We start from the raw sequence: 21,615 nt of genomic DNA, 5'->3' as shown, positions 1-21,615 counted from the left end.
TTTTTAACGCTTGAATAAAAATTGTTGCTAATAATAATAATAGTATTAAAAATAAAAAAATTTATTAATTTCCTTTTTTTCTGGGAGACGATCAATAAAAATTTCTAATTATAATTATTTTAATAAGACTAATTAATTATTATTATTATGATAAGTTAAATTTTATTAAAGTCAGAAAAATAATTTTAATAATTTCTAACGTTTAGTATTGTTAATAATATTTTTAAAAAAAAGCGATTATCGAGTTATTAATTCGTTTATTTCATTTACATATATTATTTGTATTATTTATATAGTAAAAAAAAAAAAAAGGGGAGTCCCCGATGACGATCAATTATTTTTTTTTTTTTATTTACGCTTTTAATTCTTTATAATAAAAATATCCGATGAAAAATAATAAAATGTAAATAGCTGGAAAAAAAAAAAAAGAAAAAAGAAAAACATGAAGAAATACATAAAGGAAAATAATAATAATAATAATAATAAAATGATTTACTTACCGAGTCCAATGATAAATAATATTATCAATGTAATTCCTATGAGCGTCGAATCGTTTTCTTCACGGGTAAAAGAATACAAGATGTAAAAAACGGATAAAATAACATAAAGAATTAAATAAACTAAAAAAACTATGACCCATGCTAACATTAATTGTTGATTTTCCTTTTGACAAAAAAAAAGAAAAGAAAAAATAAATAAATAAATAAATATACATTAAAAAAAAAAAAATTTATTTAGTTTGTTATTAACTTACCTTATAGGCACCGAGTACGATCAAAACGATTAATGCTACCATAACGGCAAATTGTAATATAGCAAAGGGTACTCCTGCAAACAGTAATAAATAAATATTTATTTATTAATTTATTTATTAAATTAAAATATATATGTATATAAATAATAAGAATATATAATAAAAAAAATTACGCTCGATATCGAAATTACCGTAGTAGCTTATGCCACCAACGATGAAACCAAAAAGTACTTCGACTACTAATACGGCAGCCGCGACGTAACATCCTACTCTTAAAGAACAACATCCATATGCCGATTTCATTTTTCCCTTTTTTTTTTTTCACTTATTTTCTTTTCTATCTAAAAAAAAAAAAAAAAATGTACTTAAGGAAATCTATAGTAATAATAATAATAATAATATTTACATATACTTTCGAGCAAAAAAATTTTTTTTTTAACAGTCAATGAAAACAAAAAATAAATAATAATAATAATAAAATATTATATATATATAAATAAAAATTGAAAAAATATTTTTTTTTTGTATTCCTTTTGTCGCGTGTATAAAAAAAAAAAAAAAAACTTTTAAGATGTATAATAAAATATATATATATATATGTGTATATTTTTTTTTAGTAAATAGACAACAAAAAAAAAGCCGACGAAATTATTTTTATATTTACGAAGAAGAAAAAACAAAAGTAACGAATTTTTTTTTTTTTTTTTTTTAATTATTTTTCTTATAATGAGGAATAAGAAAAAAAATTTATATAGAATTTTATTAAATTTTTTGTTAATAATAATAATTTTGTTTTGATAAACGATTAAGTTAATAACGTTAATAAGTTTTTTAATAAATTATATTAAAACGAAAATTATTTTTCGACAGTGATACCAAATTTAAAAAAAAAAAAAAAAAGTTTGAGTTTGTAAATATTTTGTTTTGAACGTGCGTTGAAATTCATTATTTATTTATTTATTTATTTATTTATACGTTATGGATGACGAAAATTCTATAGATTATTAATTAATAAATAAATAAATATAAAAAAAATAAATAAATAATGCGCGCGACGAAAAATAAATTTAAAAAAAAAAATTATTATTACTATTAATTCAGTTTTTTATTACTTTACAAAAAAAAAAAATAATAATAATAATAATAAAAATATGCGTCCTTTCATTACGTAAATAATTTTCTTTTAGCATCGTATTGATAATAATAATAATAATAATAATAATAAATGTGTTTGTTAAGAACTTCTGTCATATCTCTTGTTATCGTTACATGGGTAACGTATACTTTATTCATTATAACAACTGGATTGTTATACGAAAAACAAATCGATGGAATCGTAACGAAAACGATTTGTAAACTATTTATTTATTTATTAATTAATTAATTTATTATATAAATAAGTATTATTATTATTATTATTATTTACAGTTACTTTCGGAGAAAATGTATTGACGGCGTTAACGTTTTCATTAACCGTTTTATTATTAATCGGAGTTTTAAATGCAAGTCAAAATTTAATTTATTATTATTTTAAAAAAACTATGGGTTTATTATTATTATTATTATTATTATTATTATTATTATTATTATTTTGATAGGAAATACCAATATTCATATTGATTTGGGTGATTGGTTATTTAATACTAACAATATCAGCGACAATTTTTATTTTCGGTGCAACTTTTTATTATTTTTACGGTTCATTCGGTTTAGGATTGGTCGTATGCACTGTTTCATTTTTTTATTTAGGTACGTTTATTGATCTATCATCGATTTGATTGATTGATTGATTGATTGATATTACTAAAATAAAAATTTTTGATTTTTTTTATTACAGTTTTTCAATTCTTTTTTTGGTTTATGGGTTATACTTATTATAAAGAACTTAAAAAAAAAAATCCTGTTACTCCTGCTACAACAAATAATAAGAATCCGAAGAATGTTAATAAAAACGTTAGAAACGTTTAAATAATTTTAGTTAAATGTTTTTCCCTTTCATTTTGTAATTTTTTTTTTTTTAATACATAAATTAATAAGGTTTGTATAAAAATAATATATATATATATACATAATATAAATACATAAAGTTTTTTTTTTTTAAATGATTCGTCGTCGTGAAATTTTTAATAAAGTGTGTTACAAATTAAATAAGTTTTTTTTTATTTTAATAAACCTGTCACTGTTGCTGTTGTTGTTGGTGATGGTGATGGTGCTGGTGTTGCTGGTGGTGGTAGTGGTAATGATAAACACAAAGAATAACGTTGGAATGAATTAATAATATTTTTTTTCTACAACAGCAGCAAAAAATTTGTTACCTGCTGTGGTAGAAAATGGTTGTTAAAAGGTAAGTAAAAATAAGTCAAAAATTTTTTTTTTGGGTTGTAGTTATGTATACATGTATTATTTATTTATTTATTAATATAATTAAATTGTTTAAATAAATTATTGTTGGTTTTTTCATTTACTTTTTTTTTTACAATTGTTAAATTAATTTATGTTAAAATTAAACTTAATATTATGTAAGATGTTGATAAAAAATAAGGGTGTACTGCAAACATTTATATAATTTTCTGTTGGACTAGATGGGAAAAGCAGTAAGAAGTGATACACTGAAAGTAAAAAAATGATTTAAGTTAAGTAATTCGAAAAAAAAGAAAAGAAAAGAAAAGAGAGAGAGAGTGTGTGTGTGGGGGGAAATTTACTTGAATTATTTTGGGTTTTTTAAATTATTTATTTGCAAACGCAAGCAGATGGGACGAGTGGAACTGGCAAAACGGATCCAAGGCAAGCTGGTGGCAAAAATGGGACGGCTGGAGAAAGGCATGGTGGTACACCAACTGGCAAACAAGCACCAGAAGCTCCGAGCATAGAAGAAAGAAGCATGGAAGATGGAACCAATGGAGATCCTGGAAGGCATGGTGGTGGAAGACATGGTGGTGGAAGGCATGGTGGTGGAAGGCATGGTGATGGAAGACCGAGCATACCAGCGCAACCAACTCCAAATGGCAAAACTGGCTGTAATTTAAAAAAAAAAAAATTATTAGTAATTTCACTGCAGTAATGAAAATTAATAAAAAATAAAATTTTTACTTACGCAAGCTTCAGCGCAGAAAAGGGCAACAGCCAAAACGACAAAAAGACGTCCGATCATTTTGCTTTTTTTTTTTGTTTTTGTTTTGTTGATTTCTCAAAATGTTTGTAAGAGTGATTGATACAATTTTCAAATTTACCACAGATATATATATATATGTGTGTGTGCATCAGAACAAAAGAAGAGAGAAGAAAAAAAAAAACGTGAGAATGTATCAAACAAATTGTCATAAACCGAATTAATACCAACATTTAACAATTAATTGGTAAATATTATTGTTAAAAATTAAAAGTTTTTTATAAACAAATTAATTTTTTTTAAATAACTTATTCATCGAACCTACGACCATTCGAAGAAAAAAATAAAATTTTGTGCCTGATTTTTTTTTTTTTTTACATATTTAATCTTTAAAATCACGAAATCAAATCATATTTAATCTTATGTATTTATGAAAAAAAAAAAAAAAAGATAATTTTTACATGAAAACAACACGTACACGTCGCATATTAGTTATTACGTGGCAAAATCGTGTCTTCTTTATAATTAATTACTTTTAATAAATAATGATAATAAAAATAAAAATAATAATAATTTTGTTATTTATTTTAAAGAGATAGAAAGAGTTTTATTTTATAAAAATAAACTTGAAATAATTAGAATGAAAACAAAAAAAAAAAAAATGTATTTCGAATGTTTATAATGTTTACCTTATCGCAATGATAATAATAATACACGCGTGGATTTTTCTTTTGGAGGGAAAAACAAAAAAAAATTGCAACGTTTTTTAAAATTTTATGATTTGTTTTTATTTTTATTTTTTTCCTCGTTTAGCATAATTTATTCCTTGCATTTTTATTTAAGTAATAAATCATTTTTTAACTGCGTAGAAAATATTAAAAGAAAGAAAAAAAAAATAGAAAAAGAAAAAAAGTTTTTTTTTTGTAAGGTTTTCATCAACGAAAAATTATTTTTAGGTACGATTAAGTAATAATTAAGGTTTTTAAAAGAATAAACTAAGAAATAGTGTTAATTAATAATAAAAATAATTTTTTTAAACGAAAATTTATTGAGTTTTATAAGAATTTTAAGACGGAGGAAACAACAAAAGAAAAAAACAAAAAAACAAAATGGCGGTCAATTCCTTCACGAGTAATTTTTTTTGTTTTTTAAAATGGCGGCGGAACTCGTCGAGTGAGTCAATTGAGCTTCTTCTGATACGAACCTTTGTAAATTTTTTTATGCTTTTGAAAATTTTTACTTTGAAATAAAATTTCCCTTTCTAATTTGGCAAACATGTCTTTCGTTCTTTCTTTCGGTGTTTCGATTTTTTTATCACGTTCGACGCGAGATTTATTTTCGTTTAAAAAAATGGCGGGATTATAAGTCGAATTTATTCTACCCTTATTCGAATGCAATTGTGTCGAACTTATTTGCGTCGGAGGTTTCGAATCCGTTTTAACTTTCACATCCGGACAATAATTTTTATTAAATTTCTTATAAGTTTTATAAAGTTTTTCGTGTATCCACATTTCACCTTTCGGACATTTTTTCATAAATTTTTCATAACTTTCCGTTCTACCCTTTTCTAAATCTAAACCCTTCCGTGATTTTTCATCCCTCGCCGTGTTGTTGTCGTCGTCGTCGTGACGCGAATTTCGTTTTGAACATATTTTCTTTCCATTTTCCCATTCTTCATTTTCACCGTTATTAATATTTTTTTTTTTATTTAAAAATTTCGAATGTTGAACGTCTTCTTTTTTATTATGCGTTTCATTCGGATCGTATTGTTCGAGATTTTGCCATTCGGAAAATGCCGTACTCGCCGCAAATGATAAATCCATGGGTTTTCTCGTTATTTTCATTTCCGGTTTTTGAGAGAGTGACATTTTTTTAACGTTTATTGGATCGTTCATAGTTAAACTTTGCCTTACCAAAAGTGGAAGACTTCCGTTGAGGTCGACGTCGAAACCTTTTTTCTTAACGTGTTTATAACTGTAGTGAATGTGATCGGGATAAATGAATCTTTTCATATCCAACAGCGGTGATGCTAAATCTGCTGCTTTCGAATAATACAAAGAAAATGATTCGTCCGAACCTTGATTTTCAATTAAATTATCTTCTTCTTTTATCGTCAATATATTATCCAAAGATGGATTTTTTCTAAATTCTACTCTTTTAACTCCTCCTCCTCCTCTTCCTGTCGTATTATTTAAACCATCTTCTTTATCGATGAAAACATCTTCTACGGCATCTGTAAATTCATCTGAACTTATCATTTCTTGTAGGCATCCTTTGGTTTTTTCCTCGTCTCCTTCGTCGTAAAAACTTTCCAAATCATTTTCCAAATCATTTTCCATTTTTTCCAAACGATTATTTTCTTCTACATCTCGAATTATTATTTCATCACCGTCGTTGACATTTTTTTTATCGTCATCGGTAAAATCAATTAAATTTTTACAATTGCCATCTCCTAAATCTAAATCATTAGTTATCGTTTTATTTAAAAAATAACAGTAACTATTATTATTATTATTATTATTATTATTATCATCGTCGTCGTTAGACGTAATTTCGTCGCCATTTACCAAAACGTTTTTCTCTTCCAGGGATTCATATTCGACATCACTGCCTCTTGAAATGTCTTGTAATAAATTTCTTTTCGACTCCATTTTATTGATTTCGACGTATTTTTTATGTAACATGACGTCACTTATTAATTTTTTTAATATTCTCATTTCGAACCCATCCATAGATTTATCATCATCATCATCATCGTCATTATTATTGCTATTATTATCCGTTAGAAAATTTCCGTCTAACGTCGTTGCGGTTTCTAAAACTTTGGATTTCCAAATTTTATCCTCAAATTTTAAATGATTTTCACGGGGATCATTTGATTTTTTTTTTAAATTAAAATCCGACGAGGATTTTTTCTTAATTTGAAAATTTTCGTCATAATTTGGGGGATTCGTTATTTTATTCATATCGTAATTATACTGAGCCGTAGTCCAAAATTGTATAAATAATTGCTGTCGGTGGGATTCCGTTGGAAAACTTTCATTTTGAACATTTAAATCCTTTTTTTTTTCATAATTATTTTCGGTCGTCGGATTATTATTATCACGTTTCGATAATAAATTTTTGTAATCTATATTTATATAAAATTTCTTATCACCGCCTTTCGGTGGACGACCACCATCTTTTTTATTTTTATTATTATTATTATCATTTCGTCGTCGAAATGGTGAGTTATTCTTTTCAACCGAATTATTATTATTATTACTCGTTTTCCCTATTCTCCTTATTTTAATTATTCTCTTTTTATAACACGGTTTAACTTTTCCCTCATTCTCATCATCATTATCATCGCGACAATCCTCGTAATTATAATCAAAATCTATTGAAACATTCGAATGATTTTTGTTTATTTTTTCATTTTTCATAATTTCTAATTTTTCTTCGTTTGTCTGTCATCGGTCAAACATCATTATTATTATTATTATTATTTACATGACAAAAAAAAAATTAAAAATTGGATCAATATTGTATGTTTACAATGCGTGACAAAAATTTATTAATCGATAAAATGCCTAATTGGTATACGTTAAATACATCACGAACTAAAAAAATCCGTTTTTGTTTCACACGTATGGGGAGCCTGAATTGAGCCTGACATTGTTTGTACGGTAAAGTAAACACGCATTTATTTATGAACAAACAAAGTAAAAAAAAAAAAATATTTCGAAAGGTAAACAAAATAAATAATATATGTACTAACGGAATAAAAGTTTATGAATGAATAGAAACGGGGAGAGAGGAGGGGAGAGGAGAGAGAAATAAGGTTATTAATTAATTATTTTTATTATAAGTCACTTACCAAATATTCTTCGGCTAAAATCAGCGGTTCGGGTCGATCTGATGGTTTTTCTTCAAGTCTAAATAAAAAATATTTTTTTTAATTGTATAAATAATAATAATAATAATTGGTGGTAAAACAAAAACAAAAAAAAATTTTTACGTATAAAAAGAACATAAATCATCAGGTACGCTTGATTCCAATAGTCTTTCATCCGAATCGTAACTGAAAAAAAAGAAAAAATTCGTTAAAATGAAAAAGGAGGTTGATTTAATTATAGTTTATTTATAGGAGGTTTATATTATTAGGTTTATCTATAGGAGGTTTATATTATTAGGTTTATCTATGAATTAACCGATTTCAAAAAATTCATTTTTCCAGTTATTTTATTTTATTTTTTTTGGCATAAATTTATTTACCTTATTTTCGAATTGGATGATTTATCTAAAGCCACGTTAACTAAATTATCATTATTCATTTTATTTGAATTTATCGAACCGAATATTGAATGACTTTCCATGTTGGAATCAAATGAATTTTTTATCGTTTGCGAAAGTTTTTTCTTGTCTGTGATGTTTGGCAAACTTGTTGATGATTTCGTGAGTAATTTCGAATAAATAGGAGAATTTAATTTTGGTAATTTCGTTGCTCTCTCGTAAACTTCGGGTCCGATAACACTCATGTAATCTTCTTTATAAAGTTTGGCGTATGTGTTTCCTTTAATTTTTCTAGAAACGAAATCCAAATGTATTCTATTAACGGGCACTTCTTCTTTTATGTTCGACATGAACAATGGCATCGCCATGTTATAATCTTCACCATCCTCTTCATCTTCGTCATCATCCGTATTAGATATGTAAGATAATTGTTCTTCTTCTTTTATTTTAAGTTCTTCTTTTTCACGTAGAAAGCTAAAAAGGGAAAATCCAAATTTTAAAGTTAACGTTTTCCTTTTTTTTTCTTCTCTCAGTAATGAATTTTCAATCGAGGCATTTAAATTTGTTAAATCTTTAAGAAATATTTCTGGTCTTCCAGTTTTCGGTTTATTTACACTCGTGTCATTAGCCCCGAGGTCTTTCCACGTATTATCATCAATTTTAAAAATGTTTTTGTTCAAAGGTTGTCGATTTTTAACCGTGTTTTCCACGTCATCCCAATTCATTTTAAGAAATTTAAGAGCCTGAAAAGCTTGTTAATTAATTAATGTTTTTTTTTTTTTTTAAATTTTCTAAAACTTTAATTTAAAAAAAAAAGAAAATTGATTTTACTTTTTCGGAAGGTTTTAATAATTCACGATCGTCTATTTCCATGACTTCTACGGATTTTAAATCGAACAATCCTAATTCTCCCAATGAATGAGATGTTTTCAAATCGTCAAAACTTCCAAAATTCGATACGGATGCCAACTGGAATTTATAATAAATACCCTTAAGTTTATTATTGGATAAGAGAGAGAAAAAAAAAAAGGAAGAGGATAGGATAGGATACCATCATGCCGGGACCTAAAAGTGAATCTCTCGACATGTCTTCTTCTCTTCTCAACATTTGTAAAATAATTTGTGGAACGTCTCTAAATTCAAAATTATTAAGGCAAGCTGTTTTTTTTAATATCGATTCGTCCATTAGACTTCTAGTTCTCGGACGTCTAAAACCTATTTGGTTAAAAAATTCATCCCAACTTTCGGGTTTCTTTTGATTTTCTCTTATTCTTCTCATATCTTGATAAACATACAAAACGCTAACCCAGAGGTAAGTAGCAAAAACTATTTTGACGAAATTTAAAAAAAAATTTTTAACTACGCATTTATAAATGATTACACATTATAATTAATTGTGTATTATTCGTATACTAAATAATAATAATAATAATAACGGTAAAATTTCGTACTTATTTCAACAGATTTAGATAAAAAAAATTCAATACAATCGTTTCGAATTGAACCAAATGCACTGCAAACATAAACTCCGGTTAAGGCTTCGAAAAAAGTCATACCTATTGATTTAACTGCAGAAATAAGAAGCCATATCAACATTATACCTGGAGCTGCATCCTTCAAAAACAAAATATTTTACTTAGGGTTTTAGGTCTTCCACTGATTTAGGTGGAAAAGAACAAAAGAAAAACATACTTTTAATATACAGTAAATGGTCAACATAGCTGATACAACGTATAAATACGTCGTTAAACTCCTTATGATAACAATGCTGGACAATACTAAAATATAAAATTTGATTTTTTTTTTTTTTAATATTATATTTAATTATATTATTAAATATATTATTTAAAAAAAAAAAAAAATTTTTTTTCATACTCATTTTAATGCTGCTTTGTACAACTGGACTGAAATATTCTGAAGGTAAATCAGTTTCCCAAACAATCGTCAAACCTTTTTTTAACGTGAATGGGGATCCATCTGTCATTTGTAAAACCTGAATAATGTTTTATTTATTTATTTATTTAATCATAGATAAACAATTAAAATTTTTTAATTGATTTATTTATTTTATGAGAAATTATATAACAAATTAATTATTATACTGTCGAAAGGATTATTTTGAAAAAAAAAAAATTTTTTAATTTCTACTCACAATTCCTAATGTTAACATACACACAATTTCTGTATATTTAGGCAAACTGTAATTTTTAAAAAATTCTTTCATTTCTTACAAAAACAAGAACAAAAACAAAAAAAACATTTCTTTTCATTTATTCACATTATTATTATTATTAAAATCGTTGTTTGATTATTTTTAACGGTTAATTTTAATTAATAGAAAAAAAAAAAAAAATTTTTTTTTACTCAAAATTTAAATAATATAACAAACAACACATTCAAATTCAGCCATTTTGAAAATGGTAGCAGACGAAAAAAAAAAAATTCTTCAAAACCAATCAACAGACACGATTTGCCAACCTGATTTTTTTTTCGCGGGTTTTTTTAAATTTAAAAAGCATAGAGTAAATAAACGTAAGAAATCGTTTTAAATATAAACAAAACTATTATTTTATTATATTATTATTTTTGATTGGGCTAATGTCGTAGTTAAAGTTCATTATCACTTTTTCATTGTCCTCTTCAATGGTACTCACCGGGTACCAATAAATTTCAAGGTTTTACGTCTAAAAAATTTATTTAAATTATTATTACGTCATATTTATTTGAGACTTGAAAAAAAACAAAAATATTTATTTGTTTAAATTTATAAAATATTAAATATTTTTATAAAAAATTGTTTATGTTGTATGTTTTGAAGTGAATAAAAAAAATGGCGGGAAAAAATTTAAAAAGTAATTTTTAATTGTATATTTAAATTTAATAAATAAGGGTTGATTTTTTTTTAAATAAGAAAATAAATAAATAATAAAAAATCAAAATTTAAAATGATAATAATAATAAAAAGTTTATATTTTTTTTTTGTACTAAAATTAAAACAACAAAGTAATATAACAAATTCTTAGTAAACTACTACAAATGTGATGTATTCGTTTTTCTTAGTAATAAAAAAAAAAAAAATGTCCATTTAAAAAATTAATCCTACAATTTAATATAAAATTTTTCATCCTGAAAAAAAATATAAAAAAATGATTAAATAGAAATAATAATTAATCCTTTTAGAAAAAGAATTTTTATTCTTTTAAAAACTTACCATAATTCTTTCATTTGCAAGGTAAACATGGAGGCATTTGTAAACATGGCGGTAAGCATGGTGGAAGGGGTAGACATGGTGGAGGTGGTGGTGGCATGCATGGTGGAAGTGGTAGGCAAGGTGGAAGTGGTGGTGGCATGCATGGTGGAAGTGGTAGACAAGGTGGAAGTGGTGGTGGCATGCATGGTGGAAGCGGTGGGCAAGGTGGAAGTGGTGGTGGCATGCAAGGTGGAAGCGGGGGGCAAGGTGGAAGCGGTGGTGGCATGCAAGGTGGAAGCGGGGGGCAAGGTGGAAGCGGTGGTGGCATGCAAGGTGGAAGCGGCGGACAGGGAGGAAGTGCTGGTGCACAAGGTGGAAGTGGTAAGCATGGTGGTAATGCTGGTGGTGAACAAGGTGGAAGTGGTAAGCATGGTGGTAATGCTGGTGGTGAACAAGGTGGAAGCGGTAGGCATGGTGGTGGCGGTGGTGGACAAGGTGGAAGCGGTAGGCATGGTGGTGGTGGTGGTGGACAAGGTGGAAGCGGTAGGACGGCTAGCAATGTTGGCGGTGGGCAAGGTGGTGGCGGTGGTGGGCATGGTGGTGGCGGTGGTGGGCATGGTGGAAGCGGTAGGCATGGTGGAGGCGGTGGTGGACATGGGGGTAGTGGTAAGCACGGTGGTAATGCTGGTGCACATGGTGGAAGTGGTAAGCACGGTGGTGGCGGTGGTGCACATGGGGGTAGAGGTAAGCACGGAGGCGGTGGCGGTGGCGCACATGGGGGTGGCGCTAACGGTAGAAATAATCCAAGAGGCGTGCATTTTGGTAAAGCGCATCCCTGTAAAAAAAATTAATTAGTAAAAAAATCAATCGATTTAAAAAAAAAAAAAATTTTTTTAATTTCCATAATTATATGAATTAACACTTACATCGGCGTGAAAAGTCAATGTGGCGAAGACTAGAAATAATTTTGTCAACATTTTGTGAAATTCTTTATAGTTTTATACTCTTATCAGATTGAATTTCACTGATCTGATATCAATAAAGTTTTTCATTCTCTTTTTATACTAATTATTACATATCCACGTGAGTGAGATAAACTTCGTGTAAATCCTTATATTGGCCATCAAAGCGCACATTCAAAACATAAATATTTATTTTCTTTTACGTAATATGCCTAATTTATAAATTGTAGCCTTAACGGCCATTAAAATAATTCAAATATTATTTGTTTATTATTTGAATGTCATAATTTCAACTTGCATGTAATCCCTTTACTCCCACTCCTCCTCCTACTCCTCCATCTCATCATCATCATTATCCTTCTTCCCCACAACAACAAAAAAAAATTTAAGTATTTTAAAAAAAATTATTTAATGTGTGGTAATTAAAGAGATTTTTTAAAAAAAAAATAAATAAATAATAAACATTAATTTTAATTTTATTAACAGGCTATTTAACAAAAATAAAATTTATACAATTTTTTTTTTTTTTTAAATTTCATTTAAATATCTATAAAGTGTTTTACATTATTATACATCAGTGAAAGGAAAAGAAGAAAATTTTTTTTTTATTAGGAAGTTGTGTTAAAGATTAGTTAATATGTGGTCATAAACAACAGTTTGGAAAAGCGGTAATTACAGTCGGACCTTTATAAGAAAATAAATTACGATTTACGGGAGGGGGGGAAGAAATTAATTTGATTCGGATTCCATGCACTCGATTACGGTATTGCTCGATTCATCCAATTGGGGTGGCAATGAAGGATCGCAAATTGTATCCCTGACAATGTTTTCAATTTGTCCATAAAGAACTCTAAAATTAACTTCCTCTGGATTCAAAGACGTGTAAATGTACCTGAAAATCATTTATAATTTTTTTTTTTTTTCAAAATTTTCGTTTTGAGATCGTAGAGGATCAAATTTCTTACTTGTGCAATTTATTCGAAAGAACCCAAAGATTTTGCCTTTTTTCATGATCAACTTTTAAATCGTTTGGAAAATTTAATATTTCGCTACTTTGTCCGGCTAAACCTTGATAAAATTTTTTATAAGGTCTCTGAGAATTCCAACAACCGACAGCATTTTGCGTGACTAAATTATAAAATAATACTCCTCGACGATCCATTCCAGATGCTGAAGAATGACGATTTTGCGTTCCTCGAGATTCACCCAAAAGCTAAAATGAAATTTTTTTATTTAAAAAAAAAAAAAAAGTTTAAACTTTTTTTTAAATGATAAAAAACAAACTTTAAATTCATCTGGAAATGTATCGGCCGTATTATTTCTTAATATTGAAGTAGGTACGGAAAATTCTCTGAAACTACTCATTGGATGAAAATATAATAATCTATCGTTTGTGAGTGGATCGATTGGTGACAAGGCCAAACCGAAAATTCCATCTGTCCACCTGTGTGAAAAATATGTCACATCGAATTAAATTTAAAAAAGAAAATAAATTTTAATTAAAATTTTCCAATTTGCAAACCTGAATGTCGTATTATCTAAAGTATAACGACAAGCTATTGGATCTGGATAAAAAAAATTATGGGATATTCTCCAGGATTTGTCTTCTTTCAAATTGTAAACGACCAAACCGTAGCGTAATACGTCACTCATATATACGTAAATATCATCGCATCTGTTGTTTCTCACGTCGGTGACAATGTTCGAAAACAAAGAACCCTGAAGAACCTGTCGAAGGGGGGAAGGGAAAACAAAAAAATTTTTTTTATCCCGAAGGAAATAAGAAAGAAGAGAGAGGGCAAATTTGATGGGTTTACCTGATTTTTTGGCAATCTGTATCTCCATAAAAGTCTGTCGTTTTTCAAATCGAAAACAACCAATTGTGGTGGACATAATTGTGTTGATGTATTTAATACGTCAATTTTTCCAGCATCTAAAACCCACATTCGTCCGCAAGGATCTATCTATAAGATTGAAGAAGAAAATATTAAAAAGAAAAAAGAATTTTTTGAAAAAAAGAGGGGGAAAGAAGAAGAATTTACCGAAATTCTAAAAACGGATGTTAATCCATTGCAATTTTCATCAACGTGCCATTTCCAATTAGGATAAGGATAAAGAATCGGTGAAAAATCAGAATTTTCCGGGATTACGGCTAATGTTGCTGGAATTCCCGGTTTCCACTTGGGTAAAGTAACAAAAACTCTTCCATTCCAAACCTATTTGAAAAAAAATGTAAATAATATTACGAGAAAAAAAAAAAACAAAAAACAAAAAATAAAAACAAAACAAAACAAAAAATAAATTCATTTTAAAAAATGTCGTTTGAGACCTAAAAAAAATATTTATTTATTTTTTTTTTTTTTTTTAATCACATAGATTATTTTTTTAAAAAATCAAAATTTATTGTGTCTAATATTGTCATTTAAAAAAAAAGTATGCTATAAAATCGAAAATATAAAAAATGAGTAGACGAATATTTTCATCAGCCGCAACCCATTATCGCAATCCGTTTGCTCAGGACAAGCGAAATTCATCGTTTATAAAAACTTTTTTTGGAGGAAAAGAAAAAGGGTTTAAAGATTCAGCTGTTGAAAATAATGAATGTTCTCCACCTCCTAATCCTGGTGCGGTAAGTGTAAAAAGTTGTTCAAAACAAGTATCAAAAGTTCTTCCGGATACGTGTACCCCATTTAGATCGTGGGAATGGTACGATACATCAAATAATAAAATTCCTAAAAAAGTTAAAAAAATTTTAATGGATTATACGCCGGTAAGATCAGATTATCCACCCGCGTGTAAAAATGCTCTTAAACCACTGTGTCCGCCCCCACAACCTCCACCGCCTTCGAAAATAACAAAAGGCCATTCGAACCCTGGTTTCTTAGACGCACCAACTCATTCTCCATCACTATCGCTAGCAGGAAAACCCTGTCCTCCACGCTCGCCTTCAGGTGACGTTGAAATTCCATGTCGCCGTGAAAATCCCTGCAAACCTGATACTTGCTGTCCTGATGAACCATGCATTCCCCAACCTCCTTCCTGTCCAGTTTATCCGTGCTGTCCCAATCCTCCGTGTTGTCCTTATTTACCTCCCTGCTGTCCTCCTCCACCCTGTCCTTGTGACCCGCCCGAACCTCCACCCTGTAGGAATCCCCCATGCCCGAACTGTCCACCTTCACCCTGCTCTTCGTCTGGAGGCAAATGTCCCTCTCATAAAGACAAAAAAGACAAATGCCCTCCGCCTAAGGAAAAATGTCCCCCCCCTAAAGAAAAGTGTCCTCCTCCCAAAGAAAAATGTCCTCCTCCCAAAGAAAAATGTCCTCCCCCTAAAGAAAAGTGTCCTCCTCCCAAAGAAAAATGCCCTCCTCCCAAAGACAAATACCACCTCCCTTGTCCTCCGCCTAAACAGAAATGCCCTCCCCTTCCTACTTCTTGTCCTAATCAAGATCCTCCTTGTCCATCTAAGCCAAAATGTCCTCCTCCTCCTCCTCCTCCGTGTCCTACGCGTCCTCCTTCGTGTCCTACAAGCAAGCCAAAATGTCCTCCGCCTCCTTGCCCGCCGCGTCCTCCTTCGTGCCCCCCTAAGCCGAAGTGTCCTCCTCCGTGCCCTCCCCAACCACCTCCCTGTCCTCCTAAACCCAAATGCCCTCCTCCGTGCCCTCCCCAACCACCTCCCTGTCCTCCTAAACCCAAATGCCCTCCTCCGTGCCCTCCCCAACCACCTCCCTGTCCTCCTAAACCCAAATGCCCTCCTCCGTGCCCTCCCCAACCACCTCCCTGTCCTCCTAAACCCAAATGCCCTCCTCCGTGCCCTCCCCAACCACCTCCCTGTCCTCCTAAACCCAAATGCCCTCCTCCGTGCCCTCCCCAACCACCTCCCTGTCCTCCTAAACCCAAATGCCCTCCTCCGTGCCCTCCTCAACCACCTCCCTGTCCTCCTAAACCCAAATGCCCTCCTCCGTGCCCTCCCCAACCACCTCCCTGTCCTCCTAGACCCAAATGCCCTCCTCCGTGCCCTCCTCAACCCCCTCCCTGTCCTCCTAAACCCAAATGCCCTCCTCCGTGCCCTCCTCAACCACCTCCCTGTCCTCCTAAACCCAAATGCCCTCCACCCCCATGTCCTCCACCTAAACCCAAATGCCCTCCACCCAAACCGAAATGCCCTCCTCCTCCGCCTCCGTGTCCTTCGAATAAACCCAAATGCCCTCCTCCTCCGTGCCCCCCTGCTCCATGTCCTCCTCCTAAACCGAAATGTCCTCCTCCGTGTCCTCCGCGACCTCCACCATGCCCTACGCGACCTCCTCCTCCTGATTGTCCTCCTCCTAAATCCAAATGTCCTCCTCCGTGTCCTCCTCAACCAAAATGTCCACCCTGTCAATCTACCCCTCCTAAAAAATGCGATACCGGATCAATCGATCTTAAAAGGTGTTCGTCTGGAGGACTATTTTTTAATCATTCGTCATTTGGCTTAGTGAATAATTCTATATTTCAAACAATTTTATTTAATAAGAAAAAGGAGAAAACAACAACACAACAAAATGAAATGGAAACAAACAACAACAACAACATCGATGATGACGCAATATTCTCACCAAGAATCGAAAAAATTCCAAGAAGTCTAACTGTTGATGATGTTTTACATATGAACAACAATATGAAAGACAATCATCCGCCGAAGGAAATAAAATTAATTGGGAAAAAGCAAAAACCGGAAATGAAAAATTCAATCAATCACGGAATGGGTACGACGATAACTTTAAAGGATATTAAAATGCGTTTAGGAGGTGAAAACGAAGTCAAATTAACAAGAAGATTTTCCGTTTCGGACATATTTGCAACAAAAAAATTTTCTTCTAGTCCAGTCGTGAAAATAATTGATGATAATAATAATAAACAATGCGGAGATGAAACTCCGTCAACGTTATCGTCCTCGTCACCATCATCATCGCCGGAATCGTTAGAAAACAAAAAAAACGTTTATAGTGAGTTAAATAATAAATCATCTTATAAAAATTTACAATATTTTTTCCATACTCCTTATTCGTATTACGATTCGTTTATAACAATGAATAACATGAGATGCAATATATTTTCCAACAAAAATCCCAACGCACCGTAAGAAAAACCATCACCGGGTGTATAAATGTATTTTTAGCATATTTTTATTAAAATAAAAAAGAATTTTTTTTTTTTTTTTTCCTTATTTTCGGTTATGTTTGTTACATTTTTTAACATGAAATTTAACATCTTTGATAAAAATTTGTTGTAAAATTGAAATTTTTTTTTTTTTTAAATTGAAATAAATATAGAGTGATTCAGTATATTTTTTTTAATTTTTTTAAATCAAAACTAATTAATAATTTATTTTATTAAAATAATTAATTAATAAATTAATTAATATAGAAAAAAATTCCACTTACCTGAATAAAACTCGCGAAAGGAGCGAGAGATGAGTTAACACGAACGCGTTAAATTTTCGTCATAGAGATAGAAAACAACATCCGGTGGCGGGTTGGCGTGGCAACGTGACGATTTTCATTTGTAAATAAAGAACGTACGAGTTTTTACTTACGTCTAATCCTAACGGAAGTGTATTGCTCGGTATGAATCTTTTTGTATTTATGGCTTGTTCTCTATCTTCCGGAGTTGGAAAAGCAAAATCTACTTGTTTCCATACGTATTTTTCTTTTAAATTTTCTAAATCATCTCCTTTTATAACATTAAATAACGTTAATCCCCAAAGTAAAGGAAAACCTCTCATATCTAAAACAAAAAGAGAAAGTTGACAAAATTATTTTGCTCTGATTAAAAAAAAAAAAAAAAAAAAATGTTTTGAATAATAAATTTCACTTGATATCCGGTGGCAGTTGTCTTTTAAAAAAATAATATTTTCCCTTTAATCGAAAGTTAACAAAGAAGAGGAAGGAAAAATAAGCAAAATATTCTGCACATGTTTTTTTTTTTGTTTTAAATAAATAAATAAAATCGATTTATCGATCGTTCGATAGATCGAAAACGTTGAATTTTATTTATTTGATATTCTTATTTGGCAAACGAAAGTAAAAGTAAAACTTGATTTAATAAGGTTGTTTTTGCTTTTTTTTTTTTTTTTTGTAGAATTTTGATTTGAGCCAATAAATTTTTCCTTGAGGCATTTTGAAGAATTTTTTTTTTTTTTTTATAAAAAAAATGGAAAATAGAAATCGAAACTCGATTTTGTTATTTTCTTATGGCAAATTAATAAATAAATGTTTTTAACCAAACACATAAATCTTAACATAAAAAAAAAAAATGTTTAACAATAAAATTTTTATCATATTTTCTACTATTATTATTATTATTTTTATACGTATTTAAAATCACATAATTCTTTTTTTTTATATTTTAAATAAATAAATAAATAAAAGACGTAATAATTATTTTTATTTATAGATTACCGTAAAGTTATTAATAACGCTAATGTTTGAAGCAAGGAAAAAAAAAATAAATTTTAATTTGATTTTATTTTTTGAAAAAATGTAATTTTAAATACGTCGTAGACATTATTAAAAAAAAATTTTTTTAAATAATTATTTAAACATTTTTTTTCGGTGTAAATTATTTAAACAAAATCCATTAGGTAAAATTTAATAAATAAATATTTTGTTTAAATGTGTTAAAATTTGTTTAATGTTAAAATTTTTTTTTTGCTGTGCGAAACAAAATTTATCTTTAAAATGCAATAATTTATTTGTTATTATCATCATTATCATTATCATTATTGTTGTTGTTGTTGTAAAAATCATTTAAATTTTATCAAAAACAATAATTTACCACCGTGAATAATTTATTTAAATAGATAATTAAATATTTATTTAACTACGACTGTAATTTATTTATTTATTTAATCTTTTCTATTATTTATTTGAGTCACGTGAATTTTTTTTTTTTACGTTTCGTACATGATAAATAAAAATGCAAAAAAAAAATGAAAGTAAAAACTATTAATAATTGATAATTATTTACTAACCAACCTCGTTATTATTATTATTATTATTATTATTATTATTTATAAAACAATAGAAAATAAATTATTAAAAAAAAACTAAAATTTAAATTTCACTTCAACTAAAAAATTCCAAAACGTTTTTTTTAATAATCCCTTCGAACTTATTATTATTATTATTATTGGGTTTAACCGCACAATTTTAATAAAACGTCGTCGTACCAAATAATAATAATAATAATAATAGTAACCGAAACGATGAAATTCACTTTGAAAAAATAAAAAAAATAAAAATAAATTTTAAATATAAAGCTCTGAAAATTATTTTTCAATGTTAAAATGATTCTAATAATAATTTCAATGATATGTAATTACGTAATTACTAATAATAATGATAATAATGATAATAATAGTAATAATAATAATAATTTCAATGCTGTCGGTTGTCGTTTTTTTTTTTTTTTTTTTTTTTTTTTATAAAAAGAAACTAAAGAAAAAAATTTTATTTTGAGAAATTAAAAAAAAAAAAAGAAATTCATAACATTAATAATAATAACCATTATTAATTAATTAATAAATTATTATTATTATTATTTACTTACGTAATAAAAAAAAATTTTTCATTGTTTGTTAATTAATAATTTTTTAATATTAAATAATTCATTTTAAAAATATTTTCGGTTAGGAAACTGCACAAAAAAATACAAAATAATTCACCGACTAACGAAAGTGAATGAAAAAAAAAAAAAATTCCGTTAGATCCGTAAAAACAACAACAACAACAAACCAAAAAAAAAAAAAAAGTTATTACCTGCTGACGGTAGTAGAGAAGTGGATGGTAATAAAAATAAAAATGCAGAACCAGTTGCAATAGCAAGTAAAAATCCAAACCAAGCGTAAGAAAAAACGTTAAAAAACATAATAATAATAACAATAATAATAATAATAATAATAATGATAACGATACGTATAATTAGTTCAAAAAAAATAATAATTTTTTTAAAAATCTATTATTTCTCTGGCGACTTCATAATTACAAATGGCTAACGAATGAGTTTTTTTTTCCCTCTTTTTCTTTTTTTTCCGTTTCTTTCCTTAACAAAAAAAAAAAAAACTCATCGTGTAAGAAGAAAGAAAAAACCGAATCGGTTCGTTAGAAAAAAAAATTTTTTCCCACCTAAAAAATTATATTGTGCGTTGCCATGCTCAATCCCCCTCCCTATTTTTTTTCATTGAACTATCACTTACCTCGAAGGTAAAATAATAATAATGATAATAATACCGCAAAATCGGAGATTAATAAATGAAAACCGAAAAAAATTAAATAAATAATTAGCGACGAAAGCGCAAAACTGATGTAACTCAGATATTTAGAAATCTGACCGTGAAAGTTTTTAATAATAATCGAGTTTTTGATAAGAGTGGCTTGTTAAGGAAGTAGAAAAATGGCAAAGATTGTTATAATAACGGTCCTGAGATGCTGTGGAAAAGTGTTTGTCTGCCATAACAAGTCTCTCTACTAGATAATTAAAACGCGCACGAAAACACTCACGCACGCACACACACACGCAAGTAAAAAAAAAAAAAATTTTTTTGTATGTAATTATTATAAGAGCATTTTTACACGATATACATTCCTTTATATTATACGCAACGCCTTGAAAAAAAACTTATTGATAATAATAATAATAATAAATAATACTAAATGAAATAATTTTAAATTGTTACCTTTTTGGTTTCGAATCCAACCGAAACCTTTCGATCCTTTTGACTAAATGAAACCTTTCTCAACGAATCTAATGCCACGACACGATGACGTCATTTTTGTAATGTATCGATTTTCGGGCTTTTTGTGTTTTTGTTTCAAGGTTTTCTTTTCTTTTCTCCACTCCCCTTCTCCTCTTTTACCCTTATTTTTTCATCCACTAAATTTTTTTTCTGTTTCGCTTTTTCAACCTTAAAATAAATAAATAAATGACGTAATTTATTATTATTATTATCGATACGTTTTTTTGTTAACATTGACACATAAAAGTTCATCGGATTTTTTTTTATTTATTTATTTTCGTAAATCTTATGTAATTAATTTTTTGTGTGTCGCGTCGTGTGTTATTATTATTATTAAACATAAAAAAAAAATGTTCTGGAACGTGTTTCTGGTAGAATGTTCTGGAACGTGTTTCTGGTAAATTGTTCTGGAGAGAGAGAGAAGGTTGTGATAATAACGCGATATGTGTTTTAATTTTACATAATATTGTTTGTTTTTTAAACAAAACAAAACAAAACAAAACAAAAACTAATTGAAAAACACAAACACGTTACGTAACATTGTAAAGATGA

General features: G+C 28.7%; 3 protein-coding genes across 3 annotated transcripts; all 3 read right to left on the bottom strand.

Annotated features, from left to right (window-relative positions):
- Nucleotides 1-3,484: 3,484 nt before the first annotated feature.
- On the bottom strand, nucleotides 3,485-7,288 carry Phum_PHUM430250 (uncharacterized protein; the record flags this gene model as incomplete). The annotated part of the gene is made up of 2 exons (XM_002429314.1): nucleotides 3,485-3,765; nucleotides 5,068-7,288. 2 exons carry the CDS (start codon nucleotides 7,286-7,288, stop codon nucleotides 3,485-3,487), a joined length of 2,502 nt encoding a protein of 833 aa, XP_002429359.1.
- A 571-nt stretch (nucleotides 7,289-7,859) lies between these two features.
- On the bottom strand, nucleotides 7,860-10,362 carry Phum_PHUM430240 (uncharacterized protein; the record flags this gene model as incomplete). Its single annotated transcript, XM_002429313.1, has 7 exons — nucleotides 7,860-7,926; nucleotides 8,121-8,881; nucleotides 8,970-9,107; nucleotides 9,190-9,464; nucleotides 9,590-9,752; nucleotides 10,036-10,131; nucleotides 10,291-10,362. 7 exons carry the CDS (start codon nucleotides 10,360-10,362, stop codon nucleotides 7,860-7,862), a joined length of 1,572 nt encoding a protein of 523 aa, XP_002429358.1.
- Nucleotides 10,363-13,019: 2,657 nt separating this feature from the next.
- On the bottom strand, nucleotides 13,020-18,051 carry Phum_PHUM430230 (major royal jelly protein 4 precursor, putative; the record flags this gene model as incomplete). Its single annotated transcript, XM_002429312.1, has 7 exons — nucleotides 13,020-13,182; nucleotides 13,256-13,503; nucleotides 13,575-13,734; nucleotides 13,813-14,018; nucleotides 14,108-14,254; nucleotides 14,333-14,506; nucleotides 17,863-18,051. The coding sequence occupies 7 exons, from the start codon at nucleotides 18,049-18,051 to the stop codon at nucleotides 13,020-13,022; spliced, it is 1,287 nt and encodes a 428-aa protein (XP_002429357.1).
- Nucleotides 18,052-21,615: the final 3,564 nt, after the last annotated feature.

The sequence above is a fragment of the Pediculus humanus genome, genomic scaffold (genome assembly GCF_000006295.1).
Source record: "Pediculus humanus corporis 1103172108196 genomic scaffold, whole genome shotgun sequence".
NCBI lineage: Eukaryota > Metazoa > Arthropoda > Insecta > Psocodea > Pediculidae > Pediculus > Pediculus humanus.
This window is presented reverse-complemented; position numbering and strand designations above follow the sequence as displayed.